The sequence below is a fragment of the Serinus canaria genome, chromosome 15 (assembly GCF_022539315.1).
Source record: "Serinus canaria isolate serCan28SL12 chromosome 15, serCan2020, whole genome shotgun sequence".
NCBI lineage: Eukaryota > Metazoa > Chordata > Aves > Passeriformes > Fringillidae > Serinus > Serinus canaria.
This window is the reverse complement of record NC_066329.1, coordinates 13,403,655-13,428,916: the sequence shown is the minus strand read 5'-3', so window position 1 is coordinate 13,428,916 and position 25,262 is coordinate 13,403,655. Positions and strand designations below refer to the sequence as shown.

At 46.3% G+C, this 25,262-nt stretch overlaps 1 protein-coding gene and 1 long non-coding RNA gene across 2 annotated transcripts; one reads left to right on the top strand and one right to left on the bottom strand.

Moving 5' to 3' along the window:
• Positions 1–11,419: 11,419 nt before the first annotated feature.
• Positions 11,420–14,439, bottom strand: FZD10 (frizzled class receptor 10). The gene has a single exon (XM_009092496.4). It carries the CDS (start codon positions 14,431–14,433, stop codon positions 12,685–12,687), a length of 1,749 nt encoding a protein of 582 aa, XP_009090744.1. The 5' UTR covers positions 14,434–14,439; the 3' UTR covers positions 11,420–12,684.
• Positions 14,440–14,584: 145 nt separating this feature from the next.
• Positions 14,585–17,388, top strand: LOC108962403 (uncharacterized). Its single transcript, XR_001991028.3, has 2 exons — positions 14,585–15,507; positions 17,250–17,388. It is a non-coding gene; the product is annotated as an uncharacterized LOC108962403 (long non-coding RNA).
• The last annotated feature ends 7,874 nt before the right edge of the window (positions 17,389–25,262 follow it).

The following is a 25,262-nucleotide window of genomic DNA, read 5'->3' as shown; positions in this document are numbered from 1 at the left end:
AAGGCTGACACATCCTGCACAGTTATTACAAGGCTTTAATTACCCCTCCAGGCTGCTGCCGTGGGTGGGGGTGATGGGTGCACAGGGGCATCGCTCCCTCCTGCCCCTGTGCAATTCCATCAGCAAGAAGTGGCAAATCCTGGAGATAAGAGCCTTTACTGAGAGCTCATTCTGAGCTGAGCTTTCTCTGGGTGCTCAGTGTCCATGAGAGTCCCTCTGTGGGAGCCAAAGCAGACACACACACTGCTTTTTGCAGTCACTCACATCACCAAGCCCAGCCTTTCTTGTCCACGCTCTGCTCACCAAGGGTGTGTGACCCAATGCACAGGTGGAGCAGCTCAAAGGGAAAATAGAAACCTGGGCCATTTTTTCCTTTTTCTCACTGACAAAATTCTTAACTGACTGGAAAAGATGCTTTTCCAGGAATTGCTAGATTTTGGCAGATGAATCAAACTCCTCCAGCAAAAAGGTGTGACTGTAATGCAGAACCTCTGGACTATAGCAGAACTACACATTAGCAGAAGAAAGAAAACAAAGAAAAGTTGTCCTGTAATATCTAAAGCTGAGGTGCAATAATTGTTCCATGAAATGCTAAAGTGGGCATGTATATTGGAATCCTGCTGTCACAGACAAGATCTGTGATTTTTATTGCCCATGATATGAAGTTTTGATTCCTCCCAAACCTCATCAGACACACTGTTTTATGAATGATTACAAGAAAATTCTGATCATCACTGACATGTGGTACTGTATGAGGATTCCATAGGCCACCAGGCATTCCCACATGTTAAATATCCCAAGCCCCAGTCTCTCCAAGCACCTTCCACTCAGCCTCCCCTCCAAAAGCCACACCCCTCTGTTGCTCTGCCTTAGATTTACCCCTCCATTTTAGACTGGTTATTCAAGGCTTTGCTCTCACCAGCTTTATGAAGATGAAAGAGCCAGCACAGAGGTGAGATACAGTCTTGCCCTTACACAAAAAAGCTGGTTCCTCTACCCACAGGAATCCAGGAAGATGTGGGAGCCCCACAAGATATCAGCTCGCTCCATGAGAGCCAACGAGCCCAGTGGCTTCCTGAATGTTCTGGCACTGGAGCACAGAGATCCCATCAGCGAGCTCCAACTGGTTCCTGACTGACAGGGACCTCTCCTGCTGTGTTCCCAAAGCACTTGTGGGAACATGTGCTCCATGCAGCTCTGAGCTGCTACTGCTGCTGTCCCTCAACCTGGGCTGTAGCTGAAGGCTGTGCTCTATCCAGAGCTGTGGGGTATCCAAAGCTGTGGGGTATCCAAAGCTGTGGGGTATCCAAAGCTGTGGGGTATCCAGAGCTGTGCTCTATCCCAGAGCTGTGCTCTATTCAGAGCTGTGCTCTATCCAGAGCTGTGCTCTATCCCAGAGCTGTGCTCTATGCAGAGCTGTGCTCTATGCAGAGCTGTGCTCTATTCAGAGCTGTGCTCTATCCAGAGCTGTGCTCTATGCAGAGCTGTGCTCTATCCAGAGCTGTGCTCTATCCAGAGCTGTGCTCTATCCCAGAGCTGTGCTCTATCCCAGAGCTGTGCTCTATGCAGAGCTGTGCTCTATCCCAGAGCTGTGCTCTATCCCAGAGCTGTGCTCTATGCAGAGCTGTGCTCTATCCCAGAGCTGTGCTCTATCCAGAGCTGTGCTCTATCCAGAGCTGTGCTCTATCCAGAGCTGTGCTCTATCCCAGAGCTGTGCTCTATTCAGAGCTGTGCTCTATCCAGAGCTGTGCTCTATCCCAGAGCTGTGCTCTATCCAGAGCTGTGCTCTATGCAGAGCTGTGCTCTATGCAGAGCTGTGCTCTATTCAGAGCTGTGCTCTATCCAGAGCTGTGCTCTATGCAGAGCTGTGCTCTATTCAGAGCTGTGCTCTATCCAGAGCTGTGCTCTATCCAGAGCTGTGCTCTATGCAGAGCTGTGCTCTATGCAGAGCTGTGCTCTATTCAGAGCTGTGCTCTATCCCAAAGCTGTGCTCTATGCAGAGCTGTGCTCTATGCAGAGCTGTGCTCTATTCAGAGCTGTGCTCTATCCAAAGCTGTGCTCTATCCAGAGCTGTGCTCTATGCAGAGCTGTGCTCTATCCAGAGCTGTGCTCTATCCAGAGCTGTGCTCTATCCAGAGCTGTGCTCTATCCAGAGCTGTGCTCTATCCAGAGCTGTGCTCTATCCCAGAGCTGTGCTCTATCCAGAGCTGTGCTCTATCCCAGAGCTGTGCTCTATGCAGAGCTGTGCTCTATCCAGAGCTGTGCTCTATCCCAGAGCTGTGCTCTATGCAGAGCTGTGCTCTATCCAGAGCTGTGCTCTATCCAGAGCTGTGCTCTATGCAGAGCTGTGCTCTATCCCAGAGCTGTGCTCTATCCAGAGCTGTGCTCTATCCAGAGCTGTGCTCTATCCCAGAGCTGTGCTCTATGCAGAGCTGTGCTCTATCCCAGAGCTGTGCTCTATCCCAGAGCTGTGCTCTATCCAGAGCTGTGCTCTATTCAGAGCTGTGCTCTATCCAGAGCTGTGCTCTATCCAGAGCTGTGCTCTATCCCAGAGCTGTGCTCTATCCAGAGCTGTGCTCTATCCCAGAGCTGTGCTCTATCCAGAGCTGTGCTCTATCCAGAGCTGTGCTCTATGCAGAGCTGTGCTCTATCCAGAGCTGTGCTCTATGCAGAGCTGTGCTCTATCCCAAGCTGGGCTGTATCTACACCTTCCTGCCCCACCAGCTGGGAACAGTCCTCCCCACCCTGGTGCCTTTCAGGACACCATCTGTGGCAGGCTGATACAGCTCTGGTGCCAACATTTGGGTTAACAAACCCCATGGTTTGAGGGGATCAGATATTACACTAACAGGAGCCATATCAAGGTCTAGGATAGCAGACTCAAACCCAAGAAATTGTGAGCATTTGTTGTGGCTACTGCTCCGTGGTTCTGTTCTGTTCTGCACCAGAGTGCCACAATATATTTTAAAGGATTACACTTTCACTGTACTCAATTTCTTTTCTGTCAGAGGTCTGGATACACCACTAACACATTAATCATGTGTCACTCATCCCACGGGACCACAGAAAACAAATAAAAACCAGCCATTCCCTTCCTAACACAAACAGCTCTAATTAACATGGGGAATTGTTTTGCTGGTTGCTTTTGTTGTCTTCAGACATTATTTCTGTAAATAATCAAAATGAAAAGGAGAAATCATCCCTGTAAAAAAACCCAACAAACCAAAAACCACCTGACTACACAGGTTCTTGAAGTGCTGCTTGTACATTTAAAGCACAAGTCTGAAAGATTAAGCCTGCCTTGAAATATCAACATGCTCCATATTCTCATGGTGAGAGTTTTATGTACTGCCAGATTGGGATGATAGAAAAGGATACCTCATCATTCACATTTACGACACTACTCACAGGCTACAACTGTTTGAGTCCCGTGTGGTTTTGAATAGATAAAATGAGAAAACAAGCCATGAAGTCCTCACTGCAGTGACCCAGGTTACTGTGGAGCTGTGGTGTGAATTGTACACTTCTACATCAGTCACAAGCAGATTCTGTACTTGTTAAAATCAGCTGCAAAGCTGACACTAGTGCTTCAAAAAGACCACTTGAGAAAAAAATAGATAACAGGAGCCCCTGCAGCTTCGGGTTTGGTTTCGGTCTGGTTGTTTAAACGTTGTGGAAGGAAGAATTCTCATTTGCTGAGAAGTCGCCTTTTGGTGCGTGTATGGAACAAGAGGCTGAGCTCCAGACCAGGCAGGTCCTCTCCCTCAGTGCCAGAAACAATCGCACATTTCAAAGGAACCTCCTGCAAGGCCAAGGAGCTTTTTGTGATGTAAACGAGCCCAACTTGTTTGTTTTGGTTGCTGTTTTAAATGCCAAGCGGTAGATACGTCTGTTGTGTTAAACACATCAAACGGGGGAGCAGAACATCTCTCCTGCATCCCGAGTTCTGCTGGAGCCACGGGAGTTTGCTCAGGGCTGCATTTCAAAGAGCAGCTCCTGGGTGCCCTGAAGGCTCGGCCGAGGAGCCCCAGCAGCACACGGAGGGGGGACAGCAGTCACAGGGGGTCCCTTGCAGGACAGGGACACTGACAGGGCTGCCACACCGAGACAGCTTCTGCCTCCAGGATCACTGCCCACTGGTCCCAAAGCACAAACTGTCATGCCACCAGGCTGTCCCAAAGCTGTCACTGCCACCACTGGTACTTGAACCCTCCCCTGCTGCTGGGAATCGGTCAGTGCAGCCCAATTTGGAAGCTCAAAAAAGGAGTAAAGGACGTGCCTCCTTCCGCCTTCAACTTGGTTTTATCATATCCTGCAAATGAAGGGCTTTGAGGAGTTTTCAAAACTGATCAAAGAGCTGTGCAATACACCCCTTCACCGCCCGGATCTGTGGGCTCTAAGGGTGCAATTGTCAAAGAAATATGCAGAAGAACCTGCTGCCCCACATAAGTTAATTAACAAAACCAGTAATGGCTGGAATTCTGAATTTGATTATTCTTCAAACCTTCTCTTGCCACTGCATTGTGATTTGTTTCAAAAACCATCCATTGGTAACTTCAGTTTATCAAAAGCTGTCACGCTGTGATACTGCTCTAATTGTGTAAGATCCTGTGCATAGAGCTAGACAATCAGATTGCACTCCAAATATTGACACAGTTACCCAGGATAACCAGGGAAGCGTGGAATCAAACCCCTGAATGCCCTTCTGTGTCTGTGAGGAGAGCAGGGGCTCAGAGCAGTTCAATGGAAACCAAACTCCTGGGCACCAGATTAGATGGATGTGCAAAAATAAGCAGCTGAGTTTGTGCATCTCTAGCCTCAGGACTTGAACGATGCCAGCTCCCTTGAGCTCCTCCTCTCCTGTGGCTCTGTTCTCAGGATCTTTAGCCTCTTTACTACCTGTGCTCAGTTTTCCTTCTCCTGTCTTTTCTGGAGGAGCTCACAGGTTGCAGCTTTGCCTCACTCCATACAGACACACTCAGTCAGTGTTTGCTTTCTTGTGAAATTTGCTATCAAAGACAACCCTACAGCACTCAGGATTCAGAAGTCTCTTTCCCACAGTTCTCCTTGTTAGATATGCAAAGGAGGTCCTTGAAGAGCTATTACGGAGTGTGAAAAGAAACATAAAATTTGGTGCCCTCTTGATGTTCCTGTCTCAGCACACAGCTGCTCCCTAGAGCACAAGAACCTGTTTAGTCAGACACCTCCCAAAGGCTGAACACACACCATGTGCTGTCCGTGGGTGATGGGGGCACTCACTGCACTTGTAAAGTCCTATTTGTGTGTTTCAGCCTAGCTTTCCCCATCTGAGGAGCTGCTCCAGACTAGCTAAGCTGAAAGTCAGCTGGAACACAGCTGAAACACCCTTCTAATGAAATGAGCTGGAGGATTCTTTGCTTGTGACAGGCCGAGACCCAAGAACACAGATCTGCTGGTCTGTTCCATGGCCCTGGAATGCAGGGCTCAGCTCTGGATGTCTTCACATAAAGATCTAAAAGAGATGAGAAAGAGCAAGCTGAGTTTCAGAGAGTTCCCAAAAATCCCTGAGCTGGGAATGAAAACCCTAAAACCTCAGCACGAGAGCTGCTCCACAAACTGGCTGCACCTCTTGCCATGAAGACACACCGTGGTCCTCCTGCACCTGCTCACGGGGCTGTAGTGTCCTGCCACTCAGCTGCAGAACTGCTACCAGGGACCTTGCTGAAAACACCCAGAAGGATTTGCAAGCACAAAGCAATCTAGAGTGATATTGATCTTCCAAATCCCACAATTCAGACTTATTTGGTGCTGTGTTCTGTCCTTAAAATTACCCTTGTAGTTATCACCATGCCTATACTTGATTTAATAGCATTTTTACCTGGTTTCAAATTGAATCCATTAACTTCAAAATAAAAAGTGTATGTAGATATGTAGCTTGGTTTTTATTCTCTACCAATTGTCAGTGAATAACTTATGAAAATATTATCAACATGGCTTATGTCAAACAAGAAAGGCTTATTGAAGAAACAAAAAGGCTGCTTTAAGATTGTTGCAAAAGGATGAGAAGTCTAAGGAAACTGTCATATCTCATTGTTAAAATCAGGATCCTAAAGAACAAAAAGGTTCTTTCATGAATTTTACAAAGAAGAGAAGATTCCATTATTAAAACCACCCCAACACCTACAGTAATTAAAGGTGTTAAACCCCAATAGAAGTCTGTCCTTTAAACATCCATTTACAAGACAAAATGCTGTCAATATGAAATAAAAATATTTTGACCACTAAAATCTCAGAAGGAAGAAAAATGGCATCACTGAAGGAGTGTCAAAGGTCCAGATGTCAATGCCATGGCTCTGATGTTCTCCAGTTAGTGAGGTGCCCACGGGCCAGGGCTGGGATTTGTTTACAGAGCCATAAGGAGTCACAAGCCGTGTCCTTGTGTCAGAGCAGCCCTGCTGGAGCTGGGAGCAGCTCAGGAGATGAGGAGCCAGGCTGAGGGCAGCTGGAATGTTCCTGCCAGAGCAGCTGGGGATGGCTGGGAAAACTCCCCAGCTCTGAGGCACACACAGCTCTCCTCAGGCTGAGCTTTGGAGTGAAAGGTGGGGGCTGTTTTCCCCCGGTTTTATCAACTGGTCAAATGTTCTTTGTCGCTTTCCTGTTTTTTATTTCACACAGACATTAGTCTCAGATAAAGGAACTATAAAATAACAAATATCCAAGACAGAAGCAAACAATGCCTCTGTTCCACAAAAGAGTATTTTCAAGTTCAAGGCACCTGCTCAGAACTGGCACTCTCTTCTTGAGTCTCCTGTGTTCATCAGCACCTTTGGTAGCCCAGAACTTTGAATCTCTGCTTCTTACCACAGTCTTTACCCAAAAAAGAAAGATAAAACACAAGTTTTGAAATCTCTTTTGGTTTGTGTGGAACAAAAAAAGCTGAAAGCAGTGGCAGGTCCTGGCCAGTAGCACAGAGAGCCGTGTGTGGGCAGATTAGAGACTGGAGAGGCATCACTGGAGAGGAGGGGAAGGGGAGCAGGCACATGCAGATGATGAAAGCCTGCTCAGCCCCGGAGGAGAGGGGAAGGGGAACAGAGGTGCTGAGCAGGAGGGGAGGAGGGAACGAGGGGCACAGCCATGCACAGCCACTGCTCGCTGCAGCTCCAAGCCCTGCGAGAGGCACAGCAGCAGCAGCAGGGATGGGAACTGGCTGAAGAGTCTCTGGGGAGCTGCCTCGCCAGCAGGGAATGCAGATTTATTAACACTGAGCATCTTGCAAGAACTATGTGTTCTCAAAAAGCCAAAATATGCTAAAACAAAACACAAAAATAAACCTTCATTCCAACATTATCAACATCCAGCATTTCTGAATTTCATTTTGAGAGGACAGGTGCTTTTGCAACATACTGGGCTTTGTCCCTTCTAACACAGCAGCACATCTTGGAAATATAACTGAAATTGTTTCATTCACTGATGCTTTTTCCTATATCATGAATTTATGTCACATCAGGATTTTCAAAAGATGCTCTGATGTGGGAAATAAACAAAAACAAAATAGCGACTTTTCCTGTAGCTCATGCTTTCCCTGAGATAGGAAGGCTGATTCAAAGCATACACTGAATTTAGCTGGACACCCATTGACTTCAGTGGAGCAGATCTATGAGGAGATCTTGAAGAATGGAAGGAAAAAACTAGTGACAACAAACTGAAGGAATTCCTCTTTAAACAATGCCCTACAAACACACACAAGGGTCGCCTCGTCCTGCCTTTGATGTACAGCTCCCCAAAGCTTTAACTTTGCACCACAGGAAAGGCAGAGCTGGCCCCAGGAGCCACATCTGTTCTCAGAGCACTGGCACTGCCTGATCCCACCCTGCTGCCTGCCCAGGAATTCACATCTGCCCATGCCAAATCCTGCCCCACACCCTGCAATAACCATGGGCACTCATTCTGTGATTTGCACAGCCCCTGGTGAATCACAGCCCTGTTGTGCTGTTTCTGGAAACATCCATTCCACTTCCCAAGCAAGACCTGAAGGTATTGGAGCAGTGTTTACTGAGCTGAAATGGCATCTGCCAAAGCAGGACCTGCTTGTTTCACTGAGCTGATCCTGGGATTCTGCTGGATCAACGTGTGAAGATACAGCAGACTAGAGCTAAACAGATCCAAGGGCAACATGTACCATTGTCTGGACCAAAAAACATGGAAACCAGGCTAATCTTAGCAATCAGACTGATTGCAGCTTGTGGCTCCCTGAAAATAAAGCTTCTGTAATGGGGATGCTGGTAGCTCCTGAACTGTTAGAGCACAAACACTGCCCCTGAAACACAGCTCAGAGCCAGCTCCATCAAGGAGTGTTTTGTAAATGAATAATGACTTTGCTTAAAGCTAATCAACATCAAGTGTGTTAAAAAAGATGAAATAGTGCTGGAAGGCAGTGGGAGGTAGAGGAGCCTCAAAGTGCAAACAGGTGCTGATCTCCCTTCAGGGGGGATTGAGTGGCACAGGCCTTACAGGGCTGTCACTTCTGATCAAAGCAAGCTCCAAGACCACATAATCACCATCACCCACCTTTTAAAGGATGCCCTGATTTATCATCTGTCACTGTTAATAACTTGGCTACTCTGTCTGAAATACTTTAAAACATTACACGAGGATAACATTTCACATTTTTTTTTAAGAAATGTGTAAATGTTTTCAACTGAGACACACTGGAGCTCGTCCTTTGAGGCCATCTGTTGCTGGAGACCACCTGCCATCAAAGCCCACCTGAGCAGGAATATCCCATCATTGCAGAGCCATCCCCGGGCAGCCAGGGGAGCTCAGGGCTGGGGGAGCAGCGTGTGTGTCAGACACGGCTGTTCCTGGGCTGCTCCTGCTCTCTGCAGCCACGGCATGACAGCCAGATGTGAATGATGGCTGCCTAATAACAGCCACATGAAATGCTGCTTGGGCAGAACCTGATAAGGGATCTGAACATTCCTGGCCTGAGCCCCTCACATCCTCCCAGCCGTGGTGCCTGCACTGCACAGCTCCGAGTGGCCCAACATGTCAGGTCTAAACCTGCAACTGCTGGGCTTAATTATTCTTCTGGGTATGAGAAGCATCAGCACTTCACCGAGAAACAAGAGTTTTACCATCGTAATGAGAATTTTGTGGGCTTTTGCCCTGAATCCCATTTTCCCCTGCTGAACTCTTACCTCATTAATCTCTCCCCAGTAAATCACACTGTTCTACCAAGCTACCTTTGCCAGAAAAAGGAACTTTCTGCCTTTCTTTTACCTGTTCACAAGCCTGTGGCAAACATCTGGTTCTTGATTTGGTGTCTGTACACACCAACAGAATGCATTTCTTTTATCACTTTTATCTGATTAATGCCACTGCACGTTTCTTCCTCAACAAGTTTCCCATGGAGTGACTGGATTGTTAAAATAACCACATACAGACACTTTTCCTAAAAGTCTGAGATAAGCAAATACCTATTGGGCCTTGGCAGTAAAGAAAACTCCTATAAAATTCTACAAATAAAAACTCAAACGTGACTTCACTAAAATATAAAATTACTGCGAAAAATAAAGAAGTTTAATTTTTTGAGATGCTTCCTTAATGACTTTTAGTATTATTATCATTTAACTAATATGCAGCCTTCTAAGACAAGAATACAAACCTGTGTTGATTAGTAACAACTGTAGTAAATTGTTTTGAAAATAAGTATGTCACTTTCCTTTAACAGCAATAAGCTTCCAGTTCCTTAAGCAGCAGCTTCAGTATTAAACTGTTAAGACTGTTAGGAGCTATGGGACAGCAAGAAGTACAATTTCTGAATTAATTAACTCTTAAGATGCCCTCAAAGGCAATCATTACATTCTGCTGGATTTACAGTGCACTAGTCCTGATGTAAAGAATCACCATCATAATGTACTTGAGGAATCTCATTTGCTTACAGCAACCTCCCCAAATCATTCCTGAATAACTGCAAGCAGAAATCAAATCTGAACACCTGGTGTACAGTTCAGCAAGAATCTATTTGTTACAGGATGCCTCCAGCCAAGCATCACTTGTCACTTTCTTAGGAAAAGGTGCAGCTCTGCCCTGGTGACAGTGAAGGGCCCAAGGTGCCAAGTGAACAAACTCAGAAGGGCAGCAGGAGCTCAGGCACAGGAGTTCAGCTCAGCTGAACATCTAGCTGCACTTTATTTTCTCTTCCAGAATCCTGAGAGCAGGCTGTAAGAACTCATCGTCAGCAATGCAAGCAAACAATATTCCCTAGCCCCCAGAGCAGGGAGGTGTTTATTGCAGAGACTGCAAAGCCTGGGACATTCCCTGAGCAAAGCTGTCCTGCTGCAGCCAGCACTGGCCCTTCTGTCAGGGCTGAATGCCCTGAGGTGACACACCTGAGGTGACACACACCTGCAGCAATCTGCAATACACAGGTGATTTTCCAGCTCTGTATTTCTCGGGCTCTAGTGCCATTGGTTTAGCTGGAGCATACACAGACGCACAGGCATCAATTCAGTGGTTTCACAAGTGGATTTGTTTAGTGCAATGTCCCACTTTGGCTGCAGCAGTGTCCTCTGACAGGATTAACTCCCAGGGCATCTCAAAGCCCTGTGTCAAACAGTGGCACACTGGCACAAAAGAGAAAAAAGATCTTTTCTCTTCCTCAAAAGATGAATTTTGTATCAAAACTGCTTTATCTATGTGCACTTTAGACATGAAGAATATTGATAATAGCTGCAAGATCACTTCTGCCACTCAAGTTCCTCCTCACTGCTGGGAACACTTCAAAAGAGTACAAAAAGGCAAGAGTTTATCTGTCACACTGCACAGATAAGCTGAGAAACCAAAGCACCACTAAAGAACCTTTTGTTGGAAAATTCCCATCCACAACACGATGTCACAAGGATCCCCACTCTCCCATTAAGGCCTCTCTCTGTGTGAGGAGATGCCTGACAAAGGGATCTTTTCTAGAGCAGCCTGAGACAGGGAGCTTCTATCCCTGCCTCACATCGCCCAGCCTGGCCACCACCTGGAAAGCTGCAGGGGAAACTTCAGCCTCACACAGAAACAGACTTCACTAGGAACTTCTTGAAAATGCATTTACAATTTGAGCTTCACCAGGTAACTTCCCTGGAGCAGCATTCAGATCCTGCATTTGTATGTCCCGGTGTCCCCTCAGTCCTTCCACAAACGGTGATGCTTTCGGCGGTGTGAGAAGGGGGAAATTCCCCCAAGGGTGGAGACTGAACGGGGTTCCAGCTGTGCCAAGTGAGGCAGCGATCTTTACCATGCTGGACGTAGCCTATGCAAATGTTCGAGGGCTGTTAAGGAGGATCACTGCTGTAATCTCAGCGCTTTGTAAACACGCTCCTGCTCTACCCGCTGCAGCTTCTTACATCACTAAAGCCCATTCCGTTTTCTCAGTTGCAGAGGCTCACAGAAATATGCACCTTCAAAATCTATTTATTTCATTTCACCTTGCAATTTCTTTCGAGTAAATCACTGTTCTCTCTATTTATACTTGCAGGCAAGCATACCAACAATTATTATATTCAAAGTGTGCTTTTATCAAATGATCCGGGAAACAAGTTTATTAACTGCAAAGCAAAGTTTGGAACACACAAAATTATCAAACTAAAGAACATATTTTATTTTTAATAAAATAGTGGAGCATGAAAAATAATTGTATATTACAAATATATACAGCACAGAACTGTGCACCCCCAGCACAGTAAAGAGCATCACTCTATACAAAGCTTCCCTTTGCAGAATCTAGTGCTTCTTGATCTATTCATAGTGAGAATTTGTTTAACAATAGAAAGAGTCAATAAGCCCTTTGGGTCTCTTTGAATTGATCCCCCCCTTTTTTTTTGCACAAATCAGTCCAAACGTGTATAACATTGGCTTGATTTCCATTAAAAAGCCACAAAATGTAACACTAAAGGGTTTCTGAGGACTAGACCTCTTAGTTCTTTTGTTAAGAGATTTCTTTTGTTGTCTTTATGTACAGCAAAATACTTGTTTCTCTTTTCATGTCATGGTAAGAAAAAAAATGTATTGCACATTATTCTTATTCACAAAGTTTGTGTCTGGTGCAGGAAGTTTCTCTTTTGGTGAAAGAATATTGGTGAGCATTATAAATCGAGCCTATTTTTAGGCACTCCAAGCCCAGTGGGCTGAGAGGAGTTGAGAAGGGTTTTAAAGTTAGCACGGAGGTTGCTTTCCCAGAGAGCATCCTGGCTCAGGACAGGCCTCCTCCTGTCCCTGCAGAGACAATGCTCACTTGGGCACTTCTAAAATCAAACCACTGCTCCCTAAAACTTGGCTATGCCTCGTTACTCAGAGAGCTGAAGAAAATCCAGCCCAGCTACATGAAGAAGTTAAATAAGTGTTGGTTGTTGTGTTTGGTTTTGGTTTTATGTTGTTTTTTTTTCTTTTTTAATCTGAGAGATGGATGTGATTCTTAAGTACAAATTAGTAATGGAACAGACTGTTTTAATTCACAATATTTCTTTCACATAAAACCTTTCCATGAGTACATTTACCTTCAGTTTTTCACCAGGTCCTGAATTCACCATGATACATTTTTGTGCCTTGAGATATTAAAATGTTCTGAGAAAAAAAGCACCATTCATTTTTTAATTTCTGACTGCTACTGTGGACATTTGTAAGTCTGTGAGGTGAGATACAGTCTCTTCTAAAACCTGCTCACACACAGGTGGGCGGCTGTAATGTCGATTCATATTTTGCAAGGTGAGTTTTCTGTGGGTGTTGAGGTTTTTTGTAGATCCCACTACTCGTAATAACACTTGCGGGTTTTCTCCTACTTCTCTTCTTTAATCTCCGACTACAAACATTTTGCCAGGATTGAAGAGTCTTGGAAGTCCAGATCCACATGCCACTAGTAATGCCCACAACTAATAACATAAAAATTTTGACCATAAAAATTTCTACTGCTGGGATAGAGTTATTCATCATGCAGTCCAAATTTTTAGTCTGGTTGTTCATCTTGCATTTCTGTTGAGTTGCCACAATTTTCCAATAATCCATGTTCAGTCTCTCATAAAAATAGCAAGCTATCACGCAAGTTGCAGGCACTGTATACAAGACTGAGAAGACACCAATCCTGACCATAAGCTTCTCCAGCTTGTCGGTGTTTTCTCCACCTGTTTTCATCACCCTCCTGATATGAAAAAGGGCCACAAAGCCAGAAAGAATAAAAGAAGTGCCAATGATTAGATAACAAGCCAGAGGAATGAGCACAAACCCCGTCAAGGCGTTCACATCCATGCTGCCAACATAGCACAGCCCTGTCAGCTCGTCTCCAGCCACCCTCCTCATCACCAGGATCATGATGGTCTTCACAGCCGGGATGGCCCACGCTGCCAGGTGGAAGTAGCTGCTGTTGGCTTCGATTGCCTCGTGCCCCCACTTCTTCCCAGCCGCCAGAAACCAAGTCAGCGTCAGGATCACCCACCACAAGGAGCTGGCCATACCAAAGTAGTAGAGAACCAGGAAGACAATGGTGCAGCCCGTGCTCTCCAGCCCCTCCTGGATGACATAGAGCTGGCCGCTGTCCCTGTCACAGGCAATGCTTTCAGCACCCGAGAAGAGGCGGATGATGTACCCCACCGAGTAGACGCAGTAGCACATGGACAGGAAGATAATGGGCCTCTCGGGGTACTTGAAACGCTGAGGGTCTATGAGAAAGGTGAGCACAGTGAAAGCGCTGGAGAAGAAGCACAGAATGGACCAGATGGCAATCCAAATGACAGCAAACTGTTTGTCATCCCTGCTCCAGTAAACATCAACCCCCGGCGTGCAGAGCGGCGCGCAGGAAGCGCTCTTTTCCACATGGTGGAACTTGCCGGGATTTTCACAGGACGCTCTGCTCAGGCTGTCCTTGTGCTGCTGCAGATCGTGGCCGCTGCTGGGCCGCTGGGGACGAAACATGGGGGGCAGCATGCTGGAGCCCCGGGGCGGCTCATCCGACCCGTTGTTGGGGGCTTCCATGCACAGGTAATTGGGGTCGTTCTTTTTGGGCAGTTTGCTGCAGTCCAAGGAGTCCGGCCACTTAAAATTGAACTGCTCCATGATCGGGGAGCACTTCAGCCTCGCCTGCTCGCACATCACCCTGCAGGCCGGGATGGGGGTGGAAACCTGCTCCGTGCACATCGGGGCGTAGAGGGAGCACAGGAAGAATTTCAGATGGCTGTGGCACCCGTACTCCACCAAGGGGGCAAACTCGTGCAGCTGAATGGCAGCTTCCCTTTGGTTTTCGTGCCCCATCAGGTTCGGCATCCTCGTCATGTTGTAGCCGATATCCTTGCACATGGGGATCTCTATGGGCTGGCAGCGGCCGTCGCCGGGCCGGTCGATGTCCATGGAGCTGATGGCCGCGCAGCAGCCGCTGAGCCAGCAGAGCAGCAGCGCGGTGCTGCCGGCCGCCGGCCCCATTGTGGCGGCTGCGCTGCGGCCGGAGCGCGGGGCGGGGGCCGCGGGGCTCAGAGCAGCGGCCGGCCGGGCCCTGCCCTCCGCAGCATCGCCCCCGAGCGCGGCGGGGCCGCGGCGCCGGCGGAGCGGGGCAGCATCGCCCGGGCCGCGGCGGCCCCGCGGGGAGCGCCCGGGCGGCGGCCGGCGCAAGGGAAAGCGCCCCCGCTCCGCAGAAGCGCCGAACTTACTGCGGGCAGCCCGGCAACTTTCTGCTCCCCGGGCTTCCACTTTCGCGATCCGCCTGCCCACCTCCCTTCGCTGCGCTCCTTCCTGCGGCCCGCTGCCGCTGCCCGGCCCGCAGCGATGTCCGCGGAGTTGGGTGCGGGCGCAGCCGGGCGATCACCGCGTCCCCTCGCACATGTCCCGGGCGCCTTTGCTGCCGCGGCTGTCTCCGGGGATTCTCCGCTCCTCCGACGGGTCGCAGCTCCTCACTTTCTTGCCGGGAGGTGGAGATTGGTTTATCCGAGCGCGGAATAAAGGAGGAGGAGGGGGAGGAAATATCTAAGCCATTGAAGAGGGGGCCCTGAGAAATCCCCCCCTCCTCGCCGCCCTCTGGTCCGGGTTTGCAATAGGTCGGCTCCGCCGCGCCGTGCCGAGCGGGGCTGGAGTGTGCGTGGTGTCTGTGCCGGCTCCGCTCCCCCCGCCTCGCCAGCTCCTGGGGCCGCAGCAGCTGGGGCTTTTGGGGGCGGCTGAATCAGAGGATAAAATAAAGTAAAAAAAAAAAAAAAAAAAAAAAAAAAAGCTAAACCCAAGAAGAAGAAAAAAAACCTGTGCAGGATCCGCCTCGCATACGACATCCACTTTGCATGAGAAAGGTGAAGCTGACACGGTGATTACTTTCCAATCACTCGGAACGCCTTGAAACCTCCTTAAGGACCCCTACAGGTTCTCCTTGATCGGCACAGATTAGAAAAAGCCCCATTTGTTTCTCTCTCCTTCTCTCTTTCCTTCCTTTCTGCTTTCCCTCCCGTTGCCCTCTGTTGAAAGTTTAACAAGATCTTTTCTGTAGAAGGCGTCAGCCTGCCCTCCCTCGCTCAGGTAGGAAGCCAGGGAGAGCGAAGGCTTCAGACTTCGTGTCTCCTAATAAGAGGGTTGAAGGTGGTGCCTCCTTGACTGCCTTTATTGGAGGGGGGGCAAAGCTTTAGCAGGGAGGATGTGGGGAGGAGGATGCATTTTATGGCGAGTGCTATAAACTCTTCGCTGCCAGGGTCATAAAATATGGTTGCTTTCAGCCTGGAGTCTCAGCTTTTTTCAAATGTCGTGCTTTGTCTCGAATTTCTAAATGAACAGGACAGGCAGGATTGCTGGAAAAGTACCTGATTATGGTTTTAATCACAGTATGGCATCACTGGAAAAGTAGCTTGCTTTTTTTTTTTTCCCCCCTTCCTTAAATAAGAAATGCTAAGAGGACAGCAGACATACCCTTGGGGAAGTTACTTCATCCACTATAGAAAAGATACTTAGAGATTTTTGGAGACGGGAATCGTTCTAAAGTGAGTTGTGTTTACTTTTAAAGTTAAGCTTTGAGATTTATTTTGCTTATTGGTCTCTCCGAGCTAGAGAAGGAGGAAGTTAAATCCCCAGCCAAACTCCAGCTCGCAGTTTTACAGACGGAAAGGAGCACAGTGAGCAGAAGTCAAAGATTAGCTCTGCTCAGCTCCCCCTTCCCCCGCCCCCCCACCCCCCTTTGAGCTCGGGTTTAGCGAACATATTAATGAAGAAGGAAAATCTCTCTTTCATTTCATTCATGCTCACCCACACAAACCGGGCTCCTCTCCATTAGTGCCTGTTTCTTATCGAAAAGAGCACGGATTCTCCTGGAAACTCCCAAATCCCGCAGGGTCAGAGTTAATACCCCACCAGCTCTAGAAAGGAAACCGTTGGCTTCCTCAGTTGTGATAAGGGTGAAATGGATCCAAGCAGGGACAACAAACCAGGGCTAATGTTTGTCTCTGAAAGCCCTGAAGATGTGGCCAGCTCTTGCCAAGGAGTAAAAGCCATCATAAAAATGTGCCTTGAAAAGCGAGGTCCTTTCAGTGGCTTTTGGGGGCCCCGAGGAGATCAGATTTATAAAGTACTGGACTTAGGGACCGACCTTGCCTCGGACACTTTCACATTCCTCGGGGAATGGTTCAAAAGCAGGCAGTGTTATGAGCAGAAAAAGAGCTTTATTTATTTTAGTGTGTCTGTGTGTGTGAGAGAGAGAGGGTGTGCTGGGGCATTTCCATTCTTCATTAATCTAAGCCTGTTTTCTTAGTATTTGTATTCATCCTGATTCCTCTTCTGGAGAGCTCAGCTGGGGGTAGCAGAGAAGTGTGGGGAAAGCTTTTTCAAGGGACAAGTAAATTCTGCTTTAAAAAGTAGAATTTAAATAATAATAAAAAAGTAGAATTTAAATAATGCATAACAGGCACATATTCAATGTTTGTTTTATCCAACTGGATTGTTTGGGAGCTTGTTTTTCTTTCTTTTTTTTCCAACAAGTATTTTTGTAGAGCGTATTCTATCACTGACATTAAAGTAATCTAGAAAAAATATGTGATATAAAACATGGCCCTTTTCTTCTGTAACACTGATAGCAACCTTTTTCTCCTAAGAGGCAGAAAAGAAACACAAATGAAAGTGAGAAAAAAGAAGGGGGGGAACCTCCAACCTTTGTAGTTGTGTCTCTCTTAATTGATCTTTCATGTGCCAATTTAACTCAGCCTTGTTTTTCTAGCCATTGCTTTAGCCAGTGCATCCTGCTTTAGATCATTTATTTTACTTTCTATATTTTTAAGGACCATCTACACGTATCAGCCATTCAACGAGCCTGAGTCAGGGAGAGTAACAAACAGAACACTATTGGAGAAAAATGAGAGCGCTGAGAAATCAGCAACTGGAAGATACCTCTGTAACTAATAAATGAAAAGAACCTTTTGAAGGCTCCAGCTGAAAAGATATTTTATTTTATTTTTTTCTCCTGTGTGTGGGATTTGAGATGTGTGATTCTATGGAGCAGCCAGGCACCCCTGCTGCTAGGCCCTGGCTAGGAGTTGGCCCCCCTCTGGCAAATGTTATGGAGAATTGGGAGGAATTTTATGGCTGTCTTTTCCCTCAGCTCTTTTTTCTTTTGTCTTCTTTGAAGAATGACTTTAGACATTTTATTTACATATTTAACCATGGATGAAAGAGGAAAAAGAAAGCATTTGGGCCGTTGTGGGAATAGTGATATGTTTAAATTAATGGAAATCTTATTAGGCTTCTAAAATTTTAAGCAAAAGATTTTTAATGAAACTTTATAATTAAACATGATTTCAAATAATGTGCCAACTCACAGGAAGGATGCATTTCTCCCTCTAGCTATCCATCTCCCCACCTCCCAAAAATGTGCAGAGGAATAATCTCTATCTCAAAGTCCAGCTCTTCTTCTGTCCCGTAAGGAAAAGATTTAAAAACTTGAATATTTAATAAGGCGTGCGATAATTCAAACCATTGCTAAATATTTTGTAGGTAAAGCAAACCATAAACGAGCCAGGGAAAAAACCCAGCAGCCCTGGTCCCTGCAATGGCAAAGTTTCATGCTGGATAATCTATTACAGTGGCAGTGGAATAAAACACTTTGATATGGCTGATGGTGAAAATCAAAGTTGCATCCATTCAATCCATGTTAGAGCCATTGGAAATTACAGAGCCAGGCAAGGTTTTCTGAAATGGGATTAAAGAAGACCCAAATAATCCATTTGAGAGAAAATGTTCTGACCCTTCAGCAGTAAAGAGAAATGAAATGAGCAGCTCGGGGAGTTGAAGAGTTAATTAGTACATTAAAGATTTTTAGTGAAATAGTCTAAATGACTTAGGAGGAACAATGGTGTGCCATGACAGAACGTGCACTGATATTGACAATCCTGTATTTAACAATCTGTAGCTATAACTGATTTTCAAATTTAATATTTCTGGCCAGCCATTTTATGACATATAAAAAAGAGAGATCAGTTTAATGTTAATCCTATTCAATAATGCTATTCTCACCTATATTTTTACACATTCGTTCACTTTTTAACTCACACGTTTTATTCCAGTAATGAGTTCTATTTAGATATTAAAAACACAGCTATTAAAACATATATTTTAAAAAATGATAGCCATACAGATAACAACTGTGAAAGAAAAGGATCACACACACGAAAAGAAAGCTGATAGCTATTCTAGCAATGTTACAAGCCTGCATTTCTCACTGCATTTCCACTCGATATTAATAAAATTAAATGGCATGCAGAGAAATGTTTATTTTCTAAACCAAATGGGTTTATTTTTTCCTAGCTACAGAATCTTTGTGGCAGTTTTCCTCCAAAATTTAAGTAAACATGTCTGCCTGACAGGTCAGGCACACTGAGGAATATTCCCATGCAAGTGGGAATCTGCACAATGCACAAAAGTTTTAATTGCCTTAGAAAGCCACCACCACCACGAGTTAAAAGAATTAAAAACAAAAACAAATCATAAATGGATGAGTGGGTTGTATGGTATTGCTCTAATACAATTTAGCTGGCTATTTTAAGGGCACTTCCCTTGAAATGTGGTTTGAAATATTACCAAAGGTTCGACGGGGTGCATTAGTGTGAATTGCAAATCAGAACATTTCTTTAATCCCCTTTTCATGGCCTGGCTTCGGATCAGTGGCATCTAAGGGACTCCCCACTGCTTCTGGCTCAGGAGGAACCATTCACTGGGGCAGCTTCCCTCCTCTATTCCCACAGTCCAGAAAACAACACCACAGACAGACACCCTCCAACTAAATTAGATTAAACTCCTTCTCTTCCACAGCACATTAGCCTTTTCACTGCCCAAGATTCATTATTCAGCTACTCCTAATTTAAAGATACAGTATTTTTCTGCTCTTAGGAACAAAAACAACGAACAAAACTAAAGCCAAAGCAGAAAAGAAAAGAAAATTCCTGATCAGAAATAAACCTGATAATGTTAAAATTACATAAAGGCAGGACAATATCCTTTTCACTTCTACTCTAATATTACAGGAATATTATAATTTTAAAGCACAGGTTGCAGCAGAAAGTTCCACAGACACTAAAAACAAGAACAGGCTCAGTAGAAAAAGAAAATTCACTCAGATTTTCTTTTCTTATAAACACCATTTGATAACCTTCATTCACCAGTCTTTCTGCACTCACTGTTTGCATATCTTGCAGCCAAATCTAGGCTTGTAAAGGCATAAACAGTGAAAACTGCCGATGATAGCAAGGATTAATTAGTTCTCTTGTTGTCATTTCCTCCCTTATTTCCATCCATAACTGCTCCACTCCTCTCCAAGGTACAACCAGCCTTTTAAACCCTGTGTCCCGCAGGTCTGAGTCTGCCCCTGCCCCTTGCACACAAGTACAAATTCAAGCAGCCAGCCTTCTCCAGGGGCAGCCAGAGCCTGGGGCCTCAGGGCTCTGCATTGCTCCTCTCCTGGGCACTCCTGTCCACAGCCCGTGGTGCCTGTGTCCCCCCTGGAGGTGCAGAGGGAGAGCAGCAATGCTCCCTGCCCATTCCTCTCTCTGATGGAGGAGGAAATGAAGCACTCTGCCACAGGAGAGTCTCTCCTCCTCATGGCTGTGGGCAGGGACTGTCCCACACCTCCAACCTGAGCTCTCCTCAGGACAGGAGAGGCTCTGAGGGGCTGGAGCCTGGCCAGAGAAGGGTCTGGAGCACAGACCTGGCGAGGAGCTCCTGTTGTGTTTCATCAGCTGTTCAGCAGCATAACTTGGGATGCAGCAGATGTGTCAGTGCCCTTAATCCTTCCACACCCATTCATGGCTTTGCTGGGATTGCTGTGCTCTTTGTCACTTCAGGAGACTATTTACACTTTTACAGTGCCCTCTTGGTACTGGCTGTGGGCTTGTCCCATGAAGAAGAGAGCAACTTTAGTTTTGTCAAAAACTCCAAATGTCATGCAGGAAAGCTGACACAGTGGTGACCCTGCATCTGTTAGAATCCTAGAATCATGGGTCAGTAAGGTTGCCAAAGGCCTCTAAGATCATCAAGCCCAACCAATGGGTTTAAGATGATTTGGAACACAAGCTGAAATTCCAGACCTGTCTATGTGAACCTTCATGTCTTCTCACTCTAACTTATACTGCTGTCTTGAGGTAATTTTGATGGATTAACACCAGTATCAGTTTTAAGATATCCTTGACACAGTTCAGATCTGAACCAAAATTTAGCCCTTGAAGGATTCCCATATGTATGATATTCCCCACAGGAATATGTTGTTCCCCCATTATTTACTATGATATATTGAGGAAGTACCAATCCCACCCCAGCTTTATGTTCTACCCCTCTGCTAGAGGGCACTGGCAGAGACAGGATATCCTGCTGGAAGGGCTTCTGGCCTGACCTGCTGATCCTTTTTACATTCTCAGGTAGCAGGAATTCCTGATACAGGTTTAATCACGGCTGTAAGTTGCCCTTGCACATTCTCCATCTGGCATTTGAATTTGAAGAGTGTGATGGCAATCACACATTCTCGGAAGGGAGCGTGAAGAGTGAGGAATTGAAATGCCATAGTTTGGAATGCTATTTATTATTTCCAGATCAGGAGAAAGAGATGCTCTTTGTGCGTTGCATGCGAGAGGCACAGGAGGGACTGAGCCCGCAGCGAAGGCGGCCACGTCACATTTCTCCAAACCAGCACAAAGGTCCCATATAAGAGTTGATTCTATCCAAAAGGGACTGGTGTGTTTCTAGCCAGGTCTTTCCCTCACCTGATGCCACTAAAACTGAATTGTAGCTGGTGGCAGCAGCTGTCATTTCAATGCCAGGCTGCAGGACAAGGGAGACTCAGATCAGGCCGAGTTTGGGCCAGAGGGGCTGTTGGCTGTTTGAGCCCCACACTCACCCAGAGCCTACACCCATCCCAGTGCCACCAAATACCATCTCTTCTTTTACCCTCATCATACAGACCGTGACCAGGCTGCACAGAGCAGGACTTGGATAGAAATGTTAAAGCATTTGGCAGAGAATCCATCTGGCTCAAACCCACAAACTGCCAGCATGGGACACGGTGAGGCACAGAAAACTTTCCTGTACAGTGCAGTTACACCAGTAGGAAATATGGGGAGGAAGTGGTACATCTGTATCAGTCTTAGATGTTCTGAGGTCTTTTCTCCTATTTAACTTATTATTATATGGAAGTGATTAGCACACAGTGGGAGGAAAGACCTGCTCAGTCTGAAATACTTGTACCAGATAGGGAATGCACAGCCAACAGCACGGTAAAGTATAATGAGATATTGGTGTTGGAAATGTCTCTGTGTCCTCCAGCCCCTTGTCTAACTCTGTGCTTTCCCTGTCTTTAAATGAAAAATATTCTGCTTGATGAAGGTGAACAGGAAGTGCTGTGTTGGAATGCCCCATTACTCCACAGGAGAGTGATCAGAGAGCTCAGACATTTGGGAAGGTACTGCCAGACCTTCCTGGATTCGCTGCCAGTTCAGCACACATAGATTTGAGTTTGGCAATCTCCCGTTCAAGAGCACAGGAACACTGTTACATGCTGCACACATTAGGCAACCATGTATACAAAATCAATTCAAAGCAGCTGTTGGAGACCAGAAATTTTAGGGGAGCTATAGGGTGAATTCCTCCATCTATACATCTTTTTTTTTTTTTTTTTGAAAGTGGGAATGCAGAGGAGGAGGGAATGAAAAATTGATACTGCTCTGTGCTCCAGATGAAAGAACAAACATAATTTTATTTTCTTTAATGACTCTACTGGATTCTGAAATTAAACCCAGCGGGTAAAAAGATCCTGTGCAGATTTCAAAAGAGATCATGTAGTCTGTCCATGTGCTAAGGCAGGCACATTTTTTAAGCCCTGCCATGTTCTGTAAAACTGAAAAAGGGTTATCCCTGTAAGCATTCTGCTTTTCAAAGCCATCTCTCTCCCTCCACCTACCCCAAGTCAGTGGATATTCCAAATAAATGTCATCCTAACTTTAAATGTCATTTTGTGATTCCTCCCTCTAAGTTTAGAAGGAGAATTGCTGTATACTCTGCATTAAATATTATTAGATCTCAACATACAGACAGCACACCCTTTTTTTATCCTCTCAGCAGAACCAGACAGAAAAAGAAGCCAAAAAAACAAACAAAAAACCCCCAGCCATATAAATAACTGAATATAATCCCCAGTACAGATTTCAATCCAATTGAACTGAGAATAGCTAACCTTGGCTCTGAACTCTCTCCAGCTGCAGGTTAATGCAGTTAATTGCAGAGCACCTGGTCTGAGCCTCAGGTGTATGAATCATCCCCCAGCACACCTTTCAATCCTTCATTCTCCTGGGATGGCCCGGGGCAGCTGACAGGCCTGCTGCAGCTTTGTTCCCGGTGGGTGTGCCAGCCTGCTGTCACAATTCCCCGCTCAGGAGCCAGGGGAAGGTTCTTCTTTACAGACCCCGTGGGTACCTGCTGGCTTGGGGGAGCCTCTGTCTGCCCAGCTCTCCTGGGCCTGGCCAGGCTGGGTTAGGCTGTGCTTGGCTGGGCCAGGCTGGGTTAGGCTGGGCCAGGCTGTGTTAGGCTGTGCCCAGTTACACCAGGCTGTGTTAGGCTATGCCAGGCTGTGCCTGGCTGTGCCCAGCTGTGCCCTGCTGTGCCAGGCTGTGCCCTCGCTCAGCTCTCTCCTGCAGCCACTGGACCATGCCCTGGGCAATGCCCTTGCACTGCTTGCCCAGCCTCAGCACCCACGGGGCACAGCAATGCTGCTGCTGCTGCTCCTGGAACGGTGTCTCCCAACAGTGCCCGTGTGGATGCTCAGAGCAGCGTGCCACACCTGTACAGGTGCTCTCTTTGGAGCACAGCAGCATCCCCCTGTCTGAGCACACACACTGTACATCCCTGCAAACCCAAGGCCAGCCCTCTGCAGCTCTTTTTTGCAGCTCCCCAAGTGAGCTGCTCAGCCCTTGTCCATGGAAAGCCTGTTCTTGGATGCAGATTTGTTTATACATCAACAGCAGAAAGGCTAACTGAATTAACTGTTTACCTAAACACTGTAACATAGAGGCCTATAACATATGTACAGCCATGTGTGTTTTATAAATAAATACCTATGTGCACATGTGTCAGGCAGTGAAATGCCTACAGGGTCTTTTGGTAAGGGTGAGCTACTTGTAGATACTTGAAGTTCTTGCTAGTCTGGGATTGATTATGTCGAGCTTATTAAAGTGGTTTGCAGCTTTGGACTGGTAAATATAATTTAAAAAGGGCAGGACAATGTTTTGAAAATAGATGGTCACTCCTTTGCACAGACATAGCTCTGAAAGTGCAGTTTCATTTATCTCCCCAAGTATTAACTGAACTACATCTCTTTGCAAGGGTGTAGTAAATGGTGACACATGGCATCCGTCACCTACTGGTGATACACAGATAGAGAACATGAAACCAATGGATGTACAGAAGGCTGGCGGAGAAAAGTCCTGAAGAGAAGGCAGATGAGCTATGTTGAACCTGTACTTTATACACAGAATGAATGGCAAAAAATTGTACTGTGAGGACAGTCTGGAAATTATAAAACTGCCCTCTTTGGCAATACCGTTTCCTTTTTTTGATGTGTGTTAGCACAGAAGATTAGGTTACTCCTTCAATTACGCACAAATAACAATCAGACATTGTGACAACAATCTTGATGTTGTCATCTTTTCCATTGTAACATTCCATTGCACTGGTTGGCAAACTACCACCCAAATATCAAAGTACTCCCTCCCAATGATTATTATTTCAAGCTACTTACTTTCAGTCTGCCTGATACTCTTGCTTTCTGCCTCTTGCTTCATGAAGTGTTCCCATATATAACGAGAATGTTAAAGTGTAAAATACTAAATCTCTGACTTCATAGCATTTGACATTTCCTTTGTCCAAGCATCATAAAGGAGCAGACCCAAGGGAAGTGTGAACCAAGCCCTGCAAGCCCCACGAGCAGGAGCCTTCTGAGGAACTGGGATGGCTTTCAGACAGACAAGGCCAGGTCTGCTGCCATGGAAGTCACCATCAGATCTCTTGCTGCCCTACACAGAGTCAGCACTTGGTAGCTGGGGAGGGGATGTTCAAATGCAGCTTTGGAGGCCACAGTGCCAGCACAGCTCAAGGGTGAGGGACAGCCCAGAAGAGCAGGGCACGCAGCTCCCCTCCCAGGCCACGGAGGAGCTCTGAGACATACACAAGCATCTCTGTCTGAGACACACACAAGCATCTCTGTCTGCCTGCGTCAGGAGAGATGGTTATCTCTGATAACCTGCAGGAAAAGTGGTGTCTCTGCCCTAATCTAGGGATAAGATTTAAGGAATCAAAATCGATTCCATGGTCACCATCAGTCACTGATGGGATCAATATTTAGATCAATACCTGAGGTCATTACGGTGTACCTCCCTCCTGTGGAATCAGCATTGGTTCACGCAGCTGGGTGGGACAGTTCACCCTCTGCTGCAGTGACAGATGTGCATCCATCCAGATGTGACAGGAGAACCCAAGGCATGCAGTTCATTATCAGAATTGGCTACTGCAGGTCAGGCATAACTCCCCTGCTGTAAATTCACATCTTCTCTCTGCAGGGGCTGAGCGAGGCCTGGGCACCCCTTAAGCTTTTTCAGTAATGCCAAAGAGTTGCACACTGAAGAATTTCACCATAAGAAAAAGGGTCCCTCTTAAATTCTGTCTGTAAGACAGAATATATTAAAAAGCAGCCATTCAAAGTCCATGACATAAATGGGAAGTTGCTCCAGCAATCCTGATTTTGTTCAGTTATGGACTCTAGA